At 40.8% G+C, this 20468-nt stretch overlaps 2 protein-coding genes across 2 annotated transcripts in view; one reads left to right on the forward strand and one right to left on the reverse strand.

Moving 5' to 3' along the window:
- Positions 1-992: 992 nt before the first annotated feature.
- Positions 993-6719, forward strand: LOC147331527 (leucine-rich repeat-containing protein 3-like). The gene is made up of 2 exons (XM_086293939.1): positions 993-1407; positions 3319-6719. Exon 2 carries the CDS (start codon positions 3386-3388, stop codon positions 4235-4237), a length of 852 nt encoding a protein of 283 aa, XP_086150065.1. The 5' UTR covers positions 993-1407; positions 3319-3385; the 3' UTR covers positions 4238-6719.
- Positions 6720-6734: 15 nt separating this feature from the next.
- LOC147331528 (uncharacterized) overlaps positions 6735-20468 on the reverse strand; it is a 48408-nt gene continuing 34674 nt past the window's right edge. The window contains exons 39-54 of the mRNA XM_086293940.1: positions 19137-19244; positions 18720-18773; positions 18533-18586; positions 17462-17623; positions 15181-15288; positions 13398-13505; positions 13082-13135; positions 12525-12632; positions 11952-12005; positions 11700-11807; positions 11496-11549; positions 11279-11386; positions 9973-10261; positions 9516-9703; positions 8785-9027; positions 6735-8565 (exon numbers count right to left, since the gene is read on the reverse strand). Coding sequence (XP_086150066.1) covers positions 8419-8565; positions 8785-9027; positions 9516-9703; positions 9973-10261; positions 11279-11386; positions 11496-11549; positions 11700-11807; positions 11952-12005; positions 12525-12632; positions 13082-13135; positions 13398-13505; positions 15181-15288; positions 17462-17623; positions 18533-18586; positions 18720-18773; positions 19137-19244 — 1947 coding nt within the window. The 3' untranslated portion in view covers positions 6735-8418. The remainder of the gene's footprint in view (positions 8566-8784; positions 9028-9515; positions 9704-9972; positions 10262-11278; positions 11387-11495; positions 11550-11699; positions 11808-11951; positions 12006-12524; positions 12633-13081; positions 13136-13397; positions 13506-15180; positions 15289-17461; positions 17624-18532; positions 18587-18719; positions 18774-19136; positions 19245-20468) is intronic.

Here is a 20468-nt window from a genome sequence, read left to right on the forward strand (position 1 = left end):
TATCTGCTGCCATGTGCTTTCTCATTATGCACCCCTTTGTCCCTTGTTTTCTATCTGTAAAAACCACAAAACTCAGCCTGTCTGCCGCATCATGTCTGGCAAGCATGGAAACAATCACCCATCAAGGGCAAAACATTCACAAGTATTCAGCTGGAATGTGGGGGCAAAAAAAGGCATTATACTTGCAGCGTTCTGTATTTGTCAGGAGTGGGAATGTCATAGATTTAGCAGGAGCGGGACGGGCTGTAGAGGCAGAGGAGGGATACGAGGTGCCATCATGGCTGTCAGACCCATCCTTTCCCCCCTGAGGGCTCTGCTGTACATGGGCAGATATTTTTGCTGCTTACAATAGAAAATCAGAGACGGAGCAGGTCACTCATCCCGAGAGTGCGCCTGCTCTCTGCATACATTCTGTTTTCTGCTGTTTTGTCTCCCGGTCTGATGGTGTTTCCATGTCATTTATGTGGAAATTCAAAATGTCAAGGCTGCCATATGTTCTGCTGCTCCTTTGTAGGTCCATGCTTATGTTTCCCTGCGTGTCCAAGTCAGTCTTCATTTTCAGCTTGATCCACTCTCTGTGTCTGCACACTGTGACAAATGAAGTCTCTTTCTACTTGACCTCCACTACTAAGCGTGGACAAAACAGGAGTGATTAGAAGAATCGCATTTTCCCTTTAATGCTGTTTTCCTTTCAGCTCTATCAGTCAGGACTCCTGTTTATCTAACTGTGAACAGCTGCAGCTTTTGTAAATAGCCCGCTCAGCTTTGCGGGTGATATAGGCTATTTATTATTTCACATGCTATATCAAACAATGATTAGGCTCTTTTTTTTTTTCTTTTTTTTTTTTTTGCTTACTTAAAATGAATAAATAAATTACTAATCTGTGTAACTGTGCGCATGGCTGAGTTTCAATCTGATTCTGCTGGAAAAATGGTAGGAAGAATCTAATTATATCTATAGGTTAATTAAGTTAACCAGCGTCTTCTCAGAAAGCTGAGATTGATTCCAGCTCTAGTGAGGGACAGAAGGAGTGGAGGGCACACCTCCCGCGTTTGTTTTCGTCTCACGCGCGCACACGCACACACACATATACAAGCGCGCGCGCACAAGCAGATACAGAGGGAGGGAGAGAGTTTGCCCCACATCTTTATCGCTATAACTACCCTCCACTAGTGAGACAGTCAGTGATGGAGCCTTCCGCAGGGGACAGACCGCCACGCGCTCTCAGGTGATTCTCTGTCTGTCTTCTTTTTCTGCCTTTTTGGGAAATTTGTCAACTCTGAGGAAGAGGATGATGATGATGATGATGTTCATCCAGTCTGTGGGAAGAAAAACTACAAACGGAGTCTAAATAAACATCCTCACCCGCCGCGTGGATCCAAACTTCACCAGAAACGGTTTTACAGGTGAGTTTATTTATGTTCACTTGGAAAAACGAGCCCTGACATTCAGATCCTTCGCGAATTGCTTCTCTCTCTTTAAAAAAAAAGAAGAAAAAAAGAAGAAGAAATGCATTAACTTTAGCCTAATAAGGCAAGCGGAGAAAAAAAGCTGCACATAAAATTCAAGTAACTTCATTTTTATCGCACAAAAGTTTAAAAATGATACAGAAAAAAATCACATTTAGTGTCACCAAACGGAAAGCGCTGTTTTGTGGACGCCCTTTGCTTCGGGTAGACTAGTTGACCTGTTTCACGCAGATTAATGTCATCTAAAGTCTGCATGAAATTTCACCGGCATCGTTATTATGTCGGTGCAGGTTCATTTCGTCAAAAACTATGTTGGGTGCAGGAAATTCCGAGAATGTCTTTTCTATTTCGGATTAAATGCCTTTTAAAATTAGGAAGGGATATTAGAAAAAAAATAATTGGAAACTGCAGTCACCAGCTGTAACCACAGCTGTATTTGCTTTGGGAGCCTCCCCACCCCGGTCTTTCTCAATCCCATTCTTATTAATGCAGCAGATGATTATTTTTGCTAATTGGGGATTTGCATGCATCTGCATTCAGTATGTTAATAACGGACCGTTGAGTGCAGAGCCAAATCCTCTGCACAGTTTATAAGGCACAGAGGGCAGCTTGATGGACATCAGAGGGCTGTCACCCAGTCACCTTCAGGCATATCATCCAAATCTAGGCCGCTTGAGTCGGGGTTGAAACCCTCAGCCCTGCTGTCAGGACAATAGAGACACATGACAGTTTTTATTCTATTATGAAAATGGGGAGAAAGCGGAGGGTGCTTGACATTTTAAGAGGATAGTCTTTTAATCAAATTCAAGGAGTGTTTTGTGATTTCTGTCTGGGAACAAGAACATCATATGGCCATGCTTGTGTCAGCAAAACAAGAACAGGCTGCCCTCACACCACCTACAGACCCACATGGTTTTATTTATTTGTTTTAAAGAAAGGGGGAAAAAAACATATTTAAAGCAGAGTCCCAGTTGGTTTTGCTCATGTTGCTTTTTTTAAACTTTTGCCTCTAAACTGTGGGAGAAGCGAGCAGATGCTAACACCCAGACTGCTGCTGGGTTATTTTTTTTTCCAGCCCTGTCACTTATTGACACTGTGCGACTCGGGCAGGATTAATGTTCATGCAGTTAATAGTGCAGCAGGCAATGCTTGGGCTTATCGATCCAACCCCTTTCTAACCTACATCCTACAATACACATCTCCTCTACCTCACCCTTGGAAGATGATTAAGGGGATATGGCATCATGGGGAAATAAATACAGGGATAAATGAGATGAGCATGTATTGATGGGTGTAATGTAATGCTTTCCTTCTCATCTTAAACTTGTTATTCTGGAGGAGCACAACAGGAGAGGAATGGGAGGGTTTAAGATGATCTTTTATAATGATTTACGTCCCTTTAATGCAGAAGTACAAGAGAGGATTTTTAACCCTATTAGATCACTTAAACCGTCATTACGGCTTGAACTGTGATTCGTGAGGGAATCATTGCAATAAAACTTGCTGATGGTTCCACTGAAAGTCCAGTTTCATTTCAGAGTTATTAACAAACATTTTTCTTCGATATGCATGACAAGGGGTGATTTTCTAGCATAGAAACTGTCCTCTTACATGTTTGAGTCCATTTGTATTACATGCCTCTCCATACAGGAGGGCTTTCGTGGAATAAGCCGCGTTTAAGCTCATTCACTGTCTGTCTCTTTAGCCACTGACCTTTTTTCTGCCCCTCCTCCCAAAACATCATAATCTCCCCTTGTGAGCATTTGTTATGATTGCATGTGTTTGCAGATTAAGTAAAGAGAGAGAGTCTTCATTTCCAAACTGACCTCTTTTCTCTCAATCTGTCAGATTCTCCCAGCGCAACAGTGTGCGGCTAACTGGGACCTGGTGTGTGTCAGGAGGCTATGGTGAGGCCATGTGCACGGGCTGGTGTGAGGCGAGATGTAACAGCCTCAGTGGAGGAAGACGTAAAGGACTGGATCTTCACTCATGGCTTCGTGTGTCACTCCTGTTCTTGGCTCTGTGGGGCCAAGTGTTCCCACAGTGCCCGGACAGCTGCCACTGTGCCTGGGACACGGCCACGGTGTTGTGCTCGGATGCTGGGCTGCGGGAGATCCCAGAGGGGATCCCACCAGAAACTGTCTCCCTCCACCTGGAGCGCAATTACATACGGAACATCCCAGAGAGTGCCTTCAGTAACCTGGTCCGCTTGCGGGACCTGTACCTGTCCCACAACCGCATCGACTCGCTTGCCTCTGGGGCCCTGCAACATCTGGGGCCCGAGCTACGCCTGCTGGACCTCTCACATAACCAGCTGAGGCACGTCAGCAAGGAGGAGTTTGGTTCCACTCGTGCAAAGACACGTCTTTACCACAATCCCTGGCACTGTGACTGCACACTCCAGGAGCTGATGGAGACTCTGAACCTGGAGCCTGAGACAGTGAATGGGATAATATGTGAGAGCTCTGTGCGGGGGGTGGGTGAGGGGAGCAGGTGGGAGGATCCGGGGTCACTGGGCGAGCACGCAGGCCAACCGCTGGTTAAACTGCTGGACTCTGGGGTGAATTTCTGCAGTCTGCAGAGGAAGACCACTGATGTAGCCATGCTGGTGACCATGTTTGTGTGGTTCTTCATGGTCATTGTGTATGTAGTGTACTATGTGAGGCAGAACCAAGCCGAGGCTCGCAGACATTTGGAGTACCTGAAGAGTTTACCCAGCCCACGCAAGACCCCTACTGAGACAGATACTCTCAGTACAGGTTTCTAAACTCCTGCTCAGCTGAAATTTAAAAGAAAATGTTATTTTTACCAACCTTGACTTTGAAATTCTATGTGGAGTTATGGTGAAAACCAGCAGTGGAAGATGCACACACAGAGGAAACGTAGCTCCCGAACACCCTGCAAATGTCTTCATATTTCCTTTCCCATCATATTTTTTGCTAATTGTGGATAAAACAAATACTTGCTTACTCATCCCACCATCTCAACTGAGAGAAAATTTAAAAATCCCTAAAAGTACAAAGTGAAAGTGTAACATGTAAGACATCTTCTTGCACCCCCTCTTTTATCCTCCCAACATGCTTCATACTGTGTTCTTTTATCTTAAATTAAGCTCTAATTAGGAGTCGTTGACCAACTGACCCTTAATAAAACTACTGAAAGGCACTAATCAGCTGGAGTGTTTATCAGGTCGAGGACAGTGTGCAAACGCTAATGTGTGTCATCTTATAATTGCTTGTCTAATATGTGTGCGTACGTGTGCACGTGCATTTTTGTGCATAGCTGTGGCCGTTTTTACTTTGATATTATTGATTTTGCGCAGATATAATTTAAGCCTTTTTTAATATATCAGCACTGACCCAGTGTTTATGTGTCACTGGAAAGCCTCTGATCTAAATTTTCTCTAAGGAATCCATTAGAGCTGGAGGTGAACTATTGTGTGTCCGTTTAGTATACATACCCAGTATCGCCTGGTGTACAGAGAGTCCAAATCAATTTAGAAAACAATTATTAATACACATATTTATCCAGAGAGGAGCTGGTAGAAAACCTCGAGTCCTGATTATTTGGGGCTGCATTTCTTTTTCTTTTACACAACCCCATCCCAATCGATTTTCTTTTAAAAGGCAGTGTGAAAATAAGCAAAACACTTTGATAATAAATTGCTTTGATTAGAACACGACAGATTGTAGTGTTACAATTAATGCTATTCCTGTAGGTGTACCGCAGGTGCACTGAATCCTCAGCCTAGCTTTTTGCACGCATGCAGAACAAACCCTGCCTGGATAAACATCCGCATTTCACCCAGTATCACATGATTTAATTGAATTCAGATTTACTGTGGTAATATGTTAGCATTCTGTGAGGAGAGGGTGTGCAATGTGATTTAATAAATCTGGATTTGTCATCCTTCACTGTTGCATTAGAGACTGTAAAAAGCCCTATTTTCAGTTTGCTAGTCAACCTCTTTAAAACGTGTCTCCATACCGGAGTGTGGGATCATAAATGGGGAAAAGTAAGCTTGTTATTTACGGCATAATTTTAGGTTTCACTCTCATTGTATTCAAACACACACACACAAAAGACTTTGGAAACAAGGGCAACAATGCAACCCAATCAGCAATGAGCGGTTTAATGGGAACAGCTAGTTTATAACATGTTTTTATAGGTATGTGAGCCACACAGATCTTCAGATCAATTTGTAATAATTATGACTTAAAAAAAATCTCTTTGGACCAAATACCTGTTGGTCCATTCTAAAACCAAGTTATGGTTATGGTAAACTACTAATACCAGTATGTTAGCACTGTCATTGTGAGGATGTTGGTAGGATTTAGCTCAGAGCACTGTGCTGAGGGACCATACAGTATCATAGAGCTGCTAGCATGGCTTCTTTTTTCATGTATCATCCGTATGTGATCGATTAAAGTGTACAAATGTCTATGTGGTCATTATATACAATAAAATATTATCTTATCTAAAAGCTGGGTTGGTAAAGTGGGAAGAGCCGAGGCACACGCTGGAATAGGTCAACATTTAATGTGTTATATTGATAAGTATGATTTGTTTACTTTGGACCCTCAGAGAGAGATTCTGGTTCAGGTCTGCGCTGTTCCCATGCTGTCAGAACTAGAGTCAGTTATTGATATTGTTACGATCTGTGTGTGAAACCAGTCTTGTTGGTAAACCGCAGGCAAGAAGAAGACGAGAATAAAACGGTGGACGCTCGTTATGTGACTTAAAAAGCAAAACTGCCTGTGAATAAACTGTATGTGTAACCGTACATACTCTGAATATTTCTTGAACGTTAGCTGTTTGTCATAAATCCTACATCTAGTGTTGATGTGCCTGAGCTCAGTTTCATGTCTTTATAATAATGCTCCTGGTCTCTCCAGTGATGATTGTAACAACCCCAAAAATCAAATGTTTTTTCCTGTAGATTTTTTTTTTTTATTATTATTATTGATGATGTATTTCCATCCCAGTGATTTGTTTTCTTGTCTGTTTGTTCACCCAAAAATATCCAAACAAGGGTAAACTCATATTGGAAAGTATTACATTAAATAATAAATGAGCCATGAAAAGCGACGTTGGGGGAAAAACAGAAAAAAAAATACAAATAAAACAAACATTGCTCTACTTTGTTTATAGAAATGCTTCTTGATTTATTTCTACTGAAGATAGAAAAATGCAATTAGAAGAATAGAAATGAAGTACAGAGAGACAAATCGCAGTATGAGCTGATCGCAGTTGGCAGTCTTTCCCATTTCTACTTTACTGTGCATGAAAAGTGAAGGAAACGATTGGAAAACCATCACAGGTACGTTTTGTTCCATCATCAGTCAAGGCAAAATTAAACCATATCCATCACTGCTCTTCCCTGGAAATAAATCCAGATATTGGCACAGAAACATAAAATGGAAGCAGGGTAGATATGATACGTTGTCTTTTTTATTTATGTTTGAATGTTTCTTTTAAGGACGAGATATTTCATCACCGGGGAGAACAAAACGGAACATAAATAAAACGCAACTTCAGCCTTTGACTTGGTTTTGTCTTTTATTTCCAATTTACATTAATTAAAACGTAACAAAAACAAGTCATGATCATAATAATATAATAATGCTATTATTATTAATAATAATATTATTATTAATAATAGAAAATATACACAACCTCACACAAATGGACCCTCTGGCTGGCTGTAGGACCGGAGCAACAAAGTCAAACACGCTTTACATCGTGAGTGTGAAGCAGAGGGCGCGTGCTGTGAGGAGACTGAAGGCAGGAAGCAGAGAGGGATGAAGGTCAGGGCGGGTGGGGGGCAGCAGACTGGGCTTTAATGATCAAATTTTCAAATCTTCAACATGTTGATCACACACATGTAAAGATTTGAGGTGGAAAAGGCCTCAGTTTCAACTTGTCAAGATCTTTTTTAGCGTGAGGTAGCTTTAACATACCAAAACAAATGTTAGGAAAAGAAAAAGAAAACAATTTTTAAAGAAATGAACATGACTTGATTGTAAAAATTTACGAGGGGGCCATATTTGTTTATGTACGAAGGCACGAAGCAAAGAGGGGGGGGCAAGCCGGGACTTTTATCACCCTGAAATCCAAAATCCTGGGCGACATGCTCTCTCTGAGAAACTGTATATATATGTATACACACATATACATATATATACATATATACAGGTCACTAAATGTGAGTATCTGGCTGATAAAAAATACAAACTGTTTTACAACAATAGCACCATTGACTTTATTTATAATACACAGTAACTTTTGACACACTGTGGCAGTAGAAATAGGAACACCTGCACTTTCTTTGCAGCTTGATTGTTGTTGTTTCATTCTTTAGTGGATATTGTACAGGAGCGATGGGATGGTTAGAAAAGAGGAGGAAGTACGAGAGAGAGTTGGTGGAAATTATTTGTGTGTAAGCCACTTTTCAATACTTAGCAACAAACTCAGTCCTGTCACACCAGGGATCTCAACCTAAACAATAAATAAATAACACCAACACATTGTTCTCTCTCCAATTCCTACGTATGCTCCTGTACTCTCCTCATACTTCCTCCTTCTTGTTCGCGAATATGCAAAAGATTAGTTGGCAGGGAGGGAGAAGGGGTGCAGGTGGGGAGGTAGCATTTTTGGAGAAAACAGGGAGTCCGTGGTTTGGGGTGGGCAGGGGCGAGCTGACTGGAGGCAATGCTGGATGAATCACAAATGACAGGTGCTGGTGCCATTCAGTGCAGATATCCTATGGAGTTCAACTTGGAAAAGCACTTTCTACTAAGAAAAAAAGTCCCATTTAAAAAAAAAAGTGTCTTGATTTTTCTTTTTTTCTCTTCCTCGCCTCCTTTATCTGAGGTGTGCTCCTCTTTCATGTTATTTTCTTTTTCAAATCTCCACTTCTTTTTTCTCGATAATTTGATCCCTCGTTCTTTACAAGAAGCAGACCTGCCCGACATCGACTCCAAACTCCTGGTCTGCTCCACCGATATCCATGGGTGCAATGTCCAGGATGGGCAGACGAGAGGTCTTCTGTGATCTGTATTCAATCACCGTCTTGCCCCATTTTCCCGTGTGTCTCTGTAGAGCGAGAACGACAGGTGCAAACAGCTGTTAAACAACCTCTAACTACTCCAGAACTGGAGAGAATGAGATTAGTTTCGTGAGTGAACACAGCAAGAAATTTGTATGAGCTTTATTGTTCTCTCAGCCACTTTTAACATCCCTCATTACGTTTTTACGATTCTCTGACAGTGTGGGTGTAATGTATATGGATGTCAGCAATATTGCCGGTCTTACCGTGCAGCCATCTTCCAACACAGCGTAAGTGAAGCGGCTGTTGCCCTCGGCTCTGATCTCCACGTCATTGGAGCCCTGCAGCAGCACGGCCTTCTTCAGGTTGCCTGTCGAGCCGTCCATGTAGGCCACGCTGTTCTTACAGTGGTAGGTGATGTTTTGAGAAGCCTCAGTGGACAGCAGTCTCAGGAACGTCATCTGAATGGCGGCAGTGTTGGGCGCCAGGCTGTCATCGCCATAGTTAAACTGCATTGCATAGGAATTGAAGGAAGGGAAAGTTAGAATAACAGTTGCAATTGTTTTTATGGTTCAGTTTATACGCATGTGTGTTTTTTTCCTGGTTGTTGAGATGATGTTTCAGATTTTAAAAACCTTACATACAGGGGCTTTAAGAGGGAGTCATTGATTTTATGTCCTCGCTCAGCCAAAATGTGCTTTTTATTCTTCTGCTAAACTTTATTTATAAGGTTTCTACTTGAGACCAAGATGCTTTTTAACTTTGCTTTAAGTAAGACTAGTATAGACTTAAGAGAAAACGATGGAAAAGGCACTGCTCATCGTGCAGCAGAATCCATAGACGTGTCAACCAATGATCAATATTTATGCTGAACTGCCGACCTGCCTCCACTGTTTTCATATCATTGACTTTTTAAAATAGTTTAACATGTGCATAGCAGTGAATCCGCTTCCCGTTTCACAGGCACAGAGAATTTAAAAATGTTGATGCAACTTACATGGAATCCTCCATTCATGCTTTCTCCGAACCAGACATGTTTGCGGTCCTTGCTCTTGCTGGTCCACCAGTTCTTGCGAGGGATGCTGGAAGGCTTGGGGTGGACGCAGGACTCCCCTGTCTCCATGTTGCAGAAGACCTTAATAGCATCTACGGTGCAGCCTTGATTGGGATCAATCCAGTACTCTCCTGCAGATGGAAAAAGACAGGAACATGGGAGCGCATCATTCTCGGTCTTTGGTAAATTAAAAATCTGATAATACTTGGAAATTTATTGTATAATGTTTTGTTTTTCTAATATTGAAAAAACAGACTAAATCAGCTCAATCCAAACACTCCCCAACTGCAGAACCTTGGCTAATACAAACCTTGACTTTACTAAATTGAGATGGCAAAAAATTCCTGTCTGTTTTCTCATCTCACCCCAAATTTAACCAATTCCCCTCGGTGTCACTCACCACTCTTCCAGTCAGGGTGGCACAGTTTCAGGTCTCTGCAGGTGCGAGCAGGGTTTTTCTTGGATCCCTCAGGGCTGCGGATGTTCTCAATCTGGTTGTTGAGAGATTTGAGAGTGGCGTCGACCTCAGCATCATGCTGTCGGAGATTTCCAGAAGCCTGGTCGGCTCTCATGTACCTGAGAGGATCGGGGCCTTTCTCAGTCTGACCCAGACCAGCGAAGGCAGACATATCGATGCCAGGGCCCGGGGGACCAGGAGGACCAGGGGGTCCGGGGTTTCCAGGAGGACCCTGAGAGAAAAGAATAAAGACGGGAGGGTTATATACTTCTTCTTTTTTTGTTGAGTCTTGCAATCATTGCACTTCTGCATTATTTTGCCCTTTTCTGTCAAACCCGTCAAGCCTCTCTTCCTGATGGGTTCAGGAAATCCTCTACAATCTGTTCTTGTATCTCATTTCTATTAACTTGTCTGAGACTTCACTCCCACTTTCAGCATCCACGTAGTAAGCGAGTCATTCATTTCCACTGATACTCACATTTAATTTGACCTTTGCTAAATTTTTCCTTCCTGTTTTTCAGTCCATTAATTGCCACTTAATTTGTCCATTTCTTGTTGCAGTGCACCTACAATTCCTGCTTCAATATGAAATTATGAAATGCAGACACAGTTTCTGCAGCTCCTACACCATAAGTGTGCCCTCCTTACAGACTGACTTTACGTCTTCGACCATTATCTTTAATAAGGACAACAAATTTGCTATAATCTGGTATAATAATAAAAAACAAACATTAAAAAAACTTATTGTCCCATGTGGACATTATGTTTCTGGCTTTTTATAATATTTTGCTGCTACTCTTTGAACCAATCAATAAAACGTGTTAATTTATATAATGGTTTTGATTTAAATTTGAACCCCCCCCCCCGACTAATAGTGTTTTTTCTTTTGCGACAGGGACAGAGAGGAAGGATCGTGTCATGACTGACTGTGATGTAAACCAGCGAATAATGTTCTACGAAATTATTTGCGCAAATGTTCAACTCACGTCACACAACTAAACCCCTCAGATCTCGCACTCATGATGTCATGAGGTCGTGACAGTCGTGCACAGTTTCCAATCTTGTCCCATTCTTGTTTTTTCAATTCTTGAAAACAACTTTGGTATTCTCATGTATTTAACACAAACCTGTTTTTTGCAGAATGTAGCAAAAAGTAATAAAAAAAACTATTATAAATATGTGACGGAACAACTTAAATTAAAAAAAAAAAAGAGGAGCATGAATTGAATGAGCACAAAAAAGCACTCACAGCAGGACCGGTCTCTCCACTGCGACCACGGGGTCCAGGGGGTCCAATGGGTCCAGGCAGACCATTTGAACCGTCTTTTCCAGCAGGGCCAACGGGTCCAGGTGGTCCCTGCAGAGACAGTTTGAGATGTTAAGGTCTGAAGATGAAGCATTTAAAGAAGCTAATGGTTTTTCAAAGTGACTGCCACTTTTTATTACAGTTGAGTATTTGTACTCACACGTTGTCCTGCAGGTCCAGCAGGTCCAGTAGCACCCTGGTCTCCAGGTTGACCCTAAAGTAGAAGAAATACAGTAAATACCTGAAGCATGATGACAAGAAAACTGCACTACAGCAAAGGCACGGATTAGTTGAAATGACTGAGCTGGTGTACAACAAAGTTCAGGAGGCAGATGTATGTTTACAGGCAGAGAGTGATGCTTACTGGAGGTCCGGGGAGACCCTGCAGACCAGTGAAGCCTCGGTGTCCCTTCTGTCCTCTTTCACCAGCTTCTCCTGCCTCGCCTTTGTCACCACGGGGTCCTTGGGGCCCCTGAGAACAAAGCGTGGTAATATGTGTGTGAATTTCAAGAGTTAATTTAAGCCTTGTGGCAAAACCAATTTTCTTTTGTTTATTCAGGCCAGAAATTATTCAAGACTTGGCATGCAGCTCTGTTTCTCTCAGAAAGAAACATACAGGCATTCCTCGGGCACCAGCAGGTCCTGAAGATCCAGCAGGTCCTTGTGGACCCTGAAACACAAAAGAAACAAAAGGAATTATGGACCATACGAACACAATGACGATTATTCTAACTTTTAATAATCTGCTAGTAGAAATTTCATTAATAATTACAGTAAGTTTCATTTTCAAGATTTAGCAATTTGTCTTCACTCTGTACTTGTCATTGTGTACCAGCTGTGTACCTCCTTGTTCAACAATATGCTTGTATACCAGTCAAATATGTCTGCGTTTAGGAAGCAAACTGTGATAAAATAGTCTACAATTGTTAACATAGTACACTGACTGAATGTTATGTAAATGAGAAAAGCAAGCACAGAGTTTAATTTTCCTCTTAGACCACAGGTCACTCAGGGATAAAACACTTGAGACATACTCCTCAGCACTCGCTATCAGACAATATGCTAATTTCCAGCAGAGAAAAATCCACCTTATATAAATCTCATAAGGCCAAACAAACTTTGCTCTTCAGCTGCAGCTTTTCTAGAAACATCTTATTTTAATTTAGCTTGTCTTGGAGGTAATACTCACAGGCTCTCCTCTGTCTCCCTGTTTGCCAGTGGGACCAACTGGGCCAGAAGCACCAGGAGCGCCCGGAGCACCAGGAGCACCAGCAGGACCAGTGTTACCACGCTCACCCTGCAGAGTGAGAGCACAACAGTCAGGGATTTACATGTAACGTAACATAACTCAATTACTGCTATCTACTTAAGCACAAGGTTTGATAAAAGATGTTAGAACCAGATGGTAAAAATAAAAATTTAATGCACATATACTATATAAATACATTTTTATAAAACTGTGCACTCAGAATAAAGCTGCTCAAAATACAGAAGTCCAGCAGCAGACGAAGAAAAAACTGAGTGAATATGATTGTGTTTTAAACACTAATTGCATGTGATTGTATATTACAGGAGGCTGAATCTATAAAAGCATCTCATCAGGCTTCCGGCTGCAGTTTTGCTTTGCTTCACGCTGCTGCTGTTGTGCAGTCTTATGCCACTATCGTGCAATACTGATTTGAACGTTTCCAAAATATCAATAAGGGTATTAAAAATTGGATGATAAGACCCAGACTTGCTTCTCACCTTATTTCCAGGAGAACCATCTCTACCGGGAGGTCCATCAGATCCAGGGGTGCCCTGTCAGATAATGGAACCAAATCAAATGTTAATAGTTTCCACCAAACCAGATGTCCCCTTAACTGAATACAGATCAGCTGCATAATAAACCTGCTCCAATGAGGCGCAATAGTAATGTGGTGTAAACACAATGCAAATGTAAACATGACACAACGGCGGTGCATAGTAACGGACTTCACCTGTCGGAGGAAAACAGCTGAGAGCCATAATGTTGCAGATATGAATCTAATTCACACATGCTGCATGCTAGCTATTCCCTGACCTCTCTGCCAGGCTCTCCAGCAGGTCCAGTCAGTCCAGGTGGTCCAACAGGTCCAGGGGGTCCACGGTCTCCAGGACCACCAGAAGCTCCTTGCTTTCCAGGCTCACCCTGAGGAGAAATGAGAGAAAAGACTTTTAACTGACTTCATTCAGTTGTTACCGTTATTATTATTTATTTAGTCGGATTAGTCCGCTACATAGAATATAACATGTTTGATGAATGCTGTCATTTTATGTTAAAAGCTTAGCTTCTGCTGTAAAATTAGGAAAACAAGAAACAATTCTGGGGTCTTGTGGATATAGAAATAATGTCATATTTAATTTGAGTATGATTCTGGTCTGTAGTCATTGTCCTTTTTGTCGACCAATCACAGCTTTGTGAATGATCAGAGAGGATTAACTGAGCTTATAAAGGTCCTCATAGGCCACCTTAAAAACCTGTCAAGATGGTCATTATATATAACTGGGATAAAAGGGTACATTTTTGTACATAGTATGCTTGTGCATATTCCTACAGTACATATCAAATTTTATAAATCATTCATAAATATTATCCTCAAAAAGTAACTGAATCCACAGTTCGACTTCACTTCCGCTACTAAAATCATTTTCTCTGCTTGAAACATTCCTGGGTGACTTTCCTGGCATCACTGCTGTTTCCTTGGCATCCCTTTCATGCGTACGGATGAATAATTGATGGTGAGGACATGCCCACTGAGATGTTGTAAGTAGGGGACAAGCTCATGTCACGTATCTAATAGTGTGAGACGCAAGAAGGGGAGGCTTCTTGTCACATGTCATCTTGTGCATCAGATAGACTCACATGGAGAGCAGCCCTAGCTCATGTGAGATTCGATTTGACTGTGACCCAATTAGGGCAGCAGAATGACAGTGGAGCCTGTCTGAAGGCTTTGCACATTCACTCGTACTAAGTGACAAAACAGTAGGCACTCTGCTCTTAAGGCGTCTTCCTGAATATTTATTTTACCACCCTGTTTCTGAAAAAGTTGGGAGGCTGTGCGAAATGTTAACTGCAGTGCAAGGATTTTGAAACCTTTTGCAGGTATGAATGCAATGCACAAAAACAGAATGGAAAGTAGAGATTTGTAGTTACATTTGTTTACATTTTTGTTTTTAAATTGACAGATATTAAGTTGCTTCCAGCAAAGATATGGAAACACCTCAATCTGAGTAACTACAGACACACAAGTGGAAGAAATCCAAATAAGAAAAACACTTCAAATCTATGAGCTCCAACTTTACTGGATTAGAGTTTAAAAAACACCAAAACGATTACATAATTACATCACCAACTATTTTCAACACTGATTTTCTTTTCTTAAGTTGTTTTCTTGATCAATCAATTAATGTCAAAATGTCAAAATCCAAAAAAAGGAGAAAATCAATAAAAAAAATCAACGGGTAAGAAAACAACCTTTGTTCTCTAGTTTATCTGAAGCATAGAAAATTAATTGTATTACATTATATATCACAAATATTTATATCACAAATGATTTTGCTTATGTCTCATGACTAATACATGAGCTTATATTGTAATTTTATTTCAGCTCGATTACTGTGAATTAAATGTCTACATAACATTTCTACAAAATAGATAACAAACATTTTAAATTTGTAATGTTTGACTCTTGGAAATTATGAGGATCATATTTTAGGATTTATTCTGACATAGACTAAATAATGTGTCGTTTTATTAAACTAAATAACTGACAGACAATTTGCAAGTTGAATTTTATGAGTGGGTGAGTGGGTATATTACTTACAGAAGGTCCAGGCAGACCGGGGAAACCTCTCTCGCCACGCTGTCCAGGGAGACCAACAATACCGCGCTGACCAGCCAATCCCTGAGGACCTGAAGGACCAGGCGGGCCCTGAGAGGAGAAAAGTGGCAGAGCGGTGGTTATATAGATTTTTACTATTATTATTATTATTTTGGGTGGTTATGGATTCATTTAACAACTATCAACAAACAATTTTGATCATATAGGTATCAACAACCAAGAAAATCAGCTGAGAAAAATCAAGAGATTTTACAGTTTATAAATTTAACTTCTAGTTAAAACAAATCTGAAAATCTAAACCTAATCAATAAAAAAAAAATCACCCAAACTAGAAAGTGCACAAATACTAAAACGAGTGAATACATGGATATAAAATTACAAACTAAACAATGTAATATAATATAAATAGGTTCAAGCACCTTTCATTCTGGTGTCCCATAGACTCTAATATATCTGCGTTTAGGACTAAATAATTTTAGCCACCGGTATAACAGGATGTCACACAGAAAGGTGACGGTGTCTTCAAAGAATTGTTTAAGAGAAAGAAAAATATATGATTGATAGTTAAGTAAGAGGACTGATGGGGCTCTAATTTCTATCCTTTTAATGTGAAGTTACAGTGAGAAGCCTTTCGTGGATAACAGCTAATAAAACACTCAAAGTGATCCATCAATCACCAGCCACTTTATAAGGCACGCCTGTTCCACTGATTGTTAGCGCAAATCTAATCATCCAATTATGTGGCAGCAAATCAGTGGCTTTAGGCAGGCAGACATTGTAAAGAAGATCTGCTGAAGTTCAAACTGAGAGTCAGAATGGGGAAGAAAGGGGATTTAACTCTTTTCCTCTTGAATGCGCAGTAGGGGTAATAACCCTTGTATATTTCAGGCCTGCTGATGGAGAAACAGAAGACCACGCTGGGTGCCGTTCCCATCAGCTAAGAACAGGAAACTGAAGCTGCGATTCACACAGGCTCACCTAACTGGTCAGCGGAAAGCTGGAAAGACATTATCTAATGAGTGTCTTCAGAACTAGGTTCAGGATAAAAAACATGCATGCATAAAAGTTGAGCATTGTTTAAATGCCACAGCCTGCATGTGTATTGTTGCTGACCATGTCTTTATGGCCCTTTATGACCACAGTGAACAGAAGGATGATGAAACATGTCACAAAGCTCAAACTGGTGTCTTGAACATGAGAATAAATTCACTATTCTCTGATGGCATCCACAATAGAGCAGCTTTGATTTGGGCTTTTTGTAAACAAAAGGGAGGGGGGGGGGGGGTCTAACCTAGCAGCAGCAAGTTGTTCCTAATTAAGTGGCAGGTGAGTGTGCACAGTTCATTTAACACATACAGACATGCAAAAAAAAGAAAAAAGCCCGGAGGTTATGCAGGGCGCTATTTCTTGCAGGTTTTGTGATGTGTGATGACTTTTTGAGGCATCACTTTTGTTTACTGACAAACGCTCAATACAGTTCAAATACAATGCAAAGCAAAGATGTGTTTGTGTCCTATGATTTATCTCTTCTGTCATTTGCTACACATGGGATTTTATTCCCAGCTGCAGTTGCACTTTTCAGTGTCAGTCTCTCCATCACCTCTCCTCATCGCCACAGCTCACTCTTTCACATGTCCTCTCCCTGAAAACATGTCCACTATAAACAACTCACTCCAAGTGACAACTGAGCACCCAGTTCAGCTGACAAAGACTTTGATGTGCTGATACATGGTTCAAGGCTGAAAATCTGTAATCTATAGGATGGACGGAGTCTTGGCACAGCAGCTATCTTGATGTTTGGGTAAGCTATCGTCTGTGGTATGTATAGTATGGTATGTCATTGTCTTGACTTGTCACGTGTTTGTAACGGGCGCGTGCAGGCAGCTCTGGGGGTAGGCAAAGTAAAAGCCTGGGCTCCTGTCATCAGTCTGTCACTGGCCTGTGCTACCCTGTGCTGTCAGATGTCTCGGTCTGCTATTACAGCCAGTGATGGACACTGACAGCTCTGTGCAGTAATGGAGGGTGTTTCCATTACTGATAAAATTGGCTCTTTGGGCTGACAGAGCCACACAAACGCCGACAGACGTGCAGAAAACAAACACATCTGATCATTTTCTACTCCCCAGAGTAGCTCTAACGACCGCCTAAATATGGTGCACTGAAGAGGTTTCAAGTATTACAAAGTAAAAAGGAGTTGCAGGTGATGCCAGCCAGTGTCTTGAGTGTTTTATGATGGAATCTGATTGTAGAATGAGAAACTCACAGGTGGACCATCCTCTCCAGCGTCTCCCTTCTCTCCGGGAGTTCCAGCGGGACCACGAAGCCCAGCATCACCCTGTCTGCCTGGAGGTCCACCATCTCCCCTCACGCCTTTGGGTCCATCTTTACCGGAAGGACCAGCAGGACCAGGAGGTCCAGGATTACCCTGACAAGTGTGAGGAGGAGGACACATAAATATGAATCATTACTGAAACATATGAGTATTTTTTGTTATTTTAACTATCCAGTGATGATATGTACAGCTCTATATGACTTCAAATAACACATAGACTGTATATTAGAACCCTTACAGGGTTAGCCTGTTTTCTCACAATATGTTTCTTTGCAGCATGTCTGCAGAAAATGAAAATCTAAGCAAACACACTGTGGTGAAGTGTGGAGGTGTTGAAACAGCAAAGGTAAGCACTTTATAGGTGCAAATTACAAGGTTTCCTATGACACAAAGAAGTCAGGCAGCATTAGAAAACACATCCCTGTATCTGTTTCACAACAGTTTCTCTTGCTTATAAAACACAAATTAAACCAGCTGTTCTTTTTTCCCCATACCTGTGATAGATGTAGTTTTATCTTTATCTTTTTATATAAACTCCACAGTCAGACAAAAATAGATTTTTCTGAAATTATATCAACTACAGTTATACACCAGCAAATATAATTACGATTTATGTTTTCTGGCTCGGTTTGGGAACCCAGTAAACCAATTCAGAATTGATCTTTTCAAAGGATGGCATGGATGCCCCATCAAAGGTCAATAGATGGTTGATGATTTTGAAAATATAGCTTTTGCAGATTTATTCAAAGCCATTTAAACATCAACAGGAGTTTCTGGAACTATGGGGAGATTCACCACCATCTTTAAAATGCTGAATAGGGAATATATTCAGCAGAAGCACACGATAATCAACAGCTTACAGAAAACACTTTATTTTTGCTTTTCCTTTAATTTTTCATTTGCTCTTATCATACTCTTAGTTTTGGTATCACCACTACACGTGTAAAGCTGCACATGGAGTCAGTTTGATGGAGGGTTTAGTCATCAGGACGCTGAACTTACATTGGGGCCAGGGGGTCCAACTCGGCCGGCAGCCCCCGGGAAACCAGTGGCACCCTAACAGAGATGGGCGCATTTAGACAGAGTCACAAATAAAATCCTAAAATAATGCTTCCTGCACATGTTATTATGAGACAAGAGTAAAATAATTTAAAAGTGAGACTCTTTGGTATAGATAAAAATCACTTACAGGAGGTCCCTGAGCACCACGAGCACCTTTAGGTCCAGAAACACCCGTGGGACCCTGAAATGAACATATTCTGTGTTACACTCTGACATTTGTTGTATTTTATAGTAGCTCGTTTCTGTCAGCTAGTTTCTTATTCTGCCTTATGTAGCACAATCACCACCAACAGTTGCTGTCACTTTGTAAACTCCACCATGCATGTTTAAAAGAGAGGTAGAAATGAATGTTTTGCTGATTTGTGCATACATAACAGTTTCTCTTCTTGTAGGAAAAACTGTCACTCAGTGCCTGTCGTACTGTTATATAAAGCTTTTGATTAATAAGAAAAACTGGGATACAAACATCCAGTGTTTTTGTGCAACCTTATTTTGGGTTTAGAAAACATATTTATAGTGAAATAATACATGTAGTGACACTTACAGCGGGTCCAGGGGCTCCAGATGGTCCTTGGGGTCCAGGAGCACCAGCGTCTCCCTTCTGTCCAGGTTCTCCCTGCTCTCCCTTGGTTCCAGGCTGACCGTCAGCACCCTGAAAGCAAAAGACAGAAACAGCTGTTGATATACATCAAAGGAAAAAAAGTGAAAGGACTATGTCTTAATAATCAAATACTTTCAAAGGTCTTTCACAATTACCTAAAAGAATTGTTTAAAGGCTCATTTTACACATGGAGTTCTGTTTACCTGCTAACACTGCATGTAACATGTAACCTGTGTGGATCCATTATCATATATTAAATGGTTTGTTAAATTATCGGTTAACAGATCTAACTAAAAAATATAAGATCTAAGATAAGATGACATATCTTCACTTGTCTTTTGTGTCGCTGCAATACCAAACTGCTTAAGTACCCCATTTATGATGGAGAAGTACATCAAATTATGCACAAATCTCTGTTTTTAAATCCCAATCAAGTCAGGCCATTGAGTTTATGACTCTCGTCTACAAGTGCTACTGGTGCAGCATTTAGCCTCGTTGTGCCCACAGCGTCTGTGTTACATACACTTTAAAGTGGACCTATTATTTATATATATATATATATATATATATATATATATATATATATATATATATATATATATATATATATATATATATATATATATATATATATATATATATATATATATATATATATATATATATATATATATTTTTTTTTTTTTTTTTTTCTTTCACAGCTCTCAGTTTAAAACATGACCAAAGGTTCAAATGATGCAGTCAGTGAATAGTAATGCCCAAAAGCTCAGGCATTAATCTGCTCTAAATACTCAATTTCATGCACTTTTTTTCTCTTTTGAAGATGTGGGTCATGTAGGCATGTAGCTCTGTGTGGAACTACATAAGCCCCACCTGCATTTCAAATCTTCTGTCTTACTGGGACAGCCAATTAGAAGAAAGCTAGCTTAAAGGAAGGAGAGCTGTGGCTTTAGACCAGCGGTCCCCAACCTTTTTTGCGCCATGGACCGGTTTATGTCCGACAATATTTTCACAGACCAGCCTTTAAGGTGTTGCGTATAAATACAGTAAAACAGTACCGGTACCAAAAAAAAGGAAGATTTATTCATAATACACGTGAAAAGACCCAGATAAACCGAGGTAATGTTGTCCTCGGGTCAAAAATGGTCCCTGGGTGAATGGCAAACAAGTATATGGGAATCCCGAGGACAACACAAGGGTTTTAACGATACATACAAAAAAATAACACTTAAAACCGATAAAAACCCTGAAAACCATACATTTCACATGCGAGCC

Source organism: Aulonocara sp. 'chitande type north' Nkhata Bay, linkage group LG5 (assembly GCF_057382095.1).
Source record: "Aulonocara sp. 'chitande type north' Nkhata Bay isolate Kocher_YH1m ecotype deep benthic linkage group LG5, A_spYH_male_GT1.1, whole genome shotgun sequence".
Lineage (NCBI taxonomy): Eukaryota > Metazoa > Chordata > Actinopteri > Cichliformes > Cichlidae > Aulonocara > Aulonocara sp. 'chitande type north' Nkhata Bay.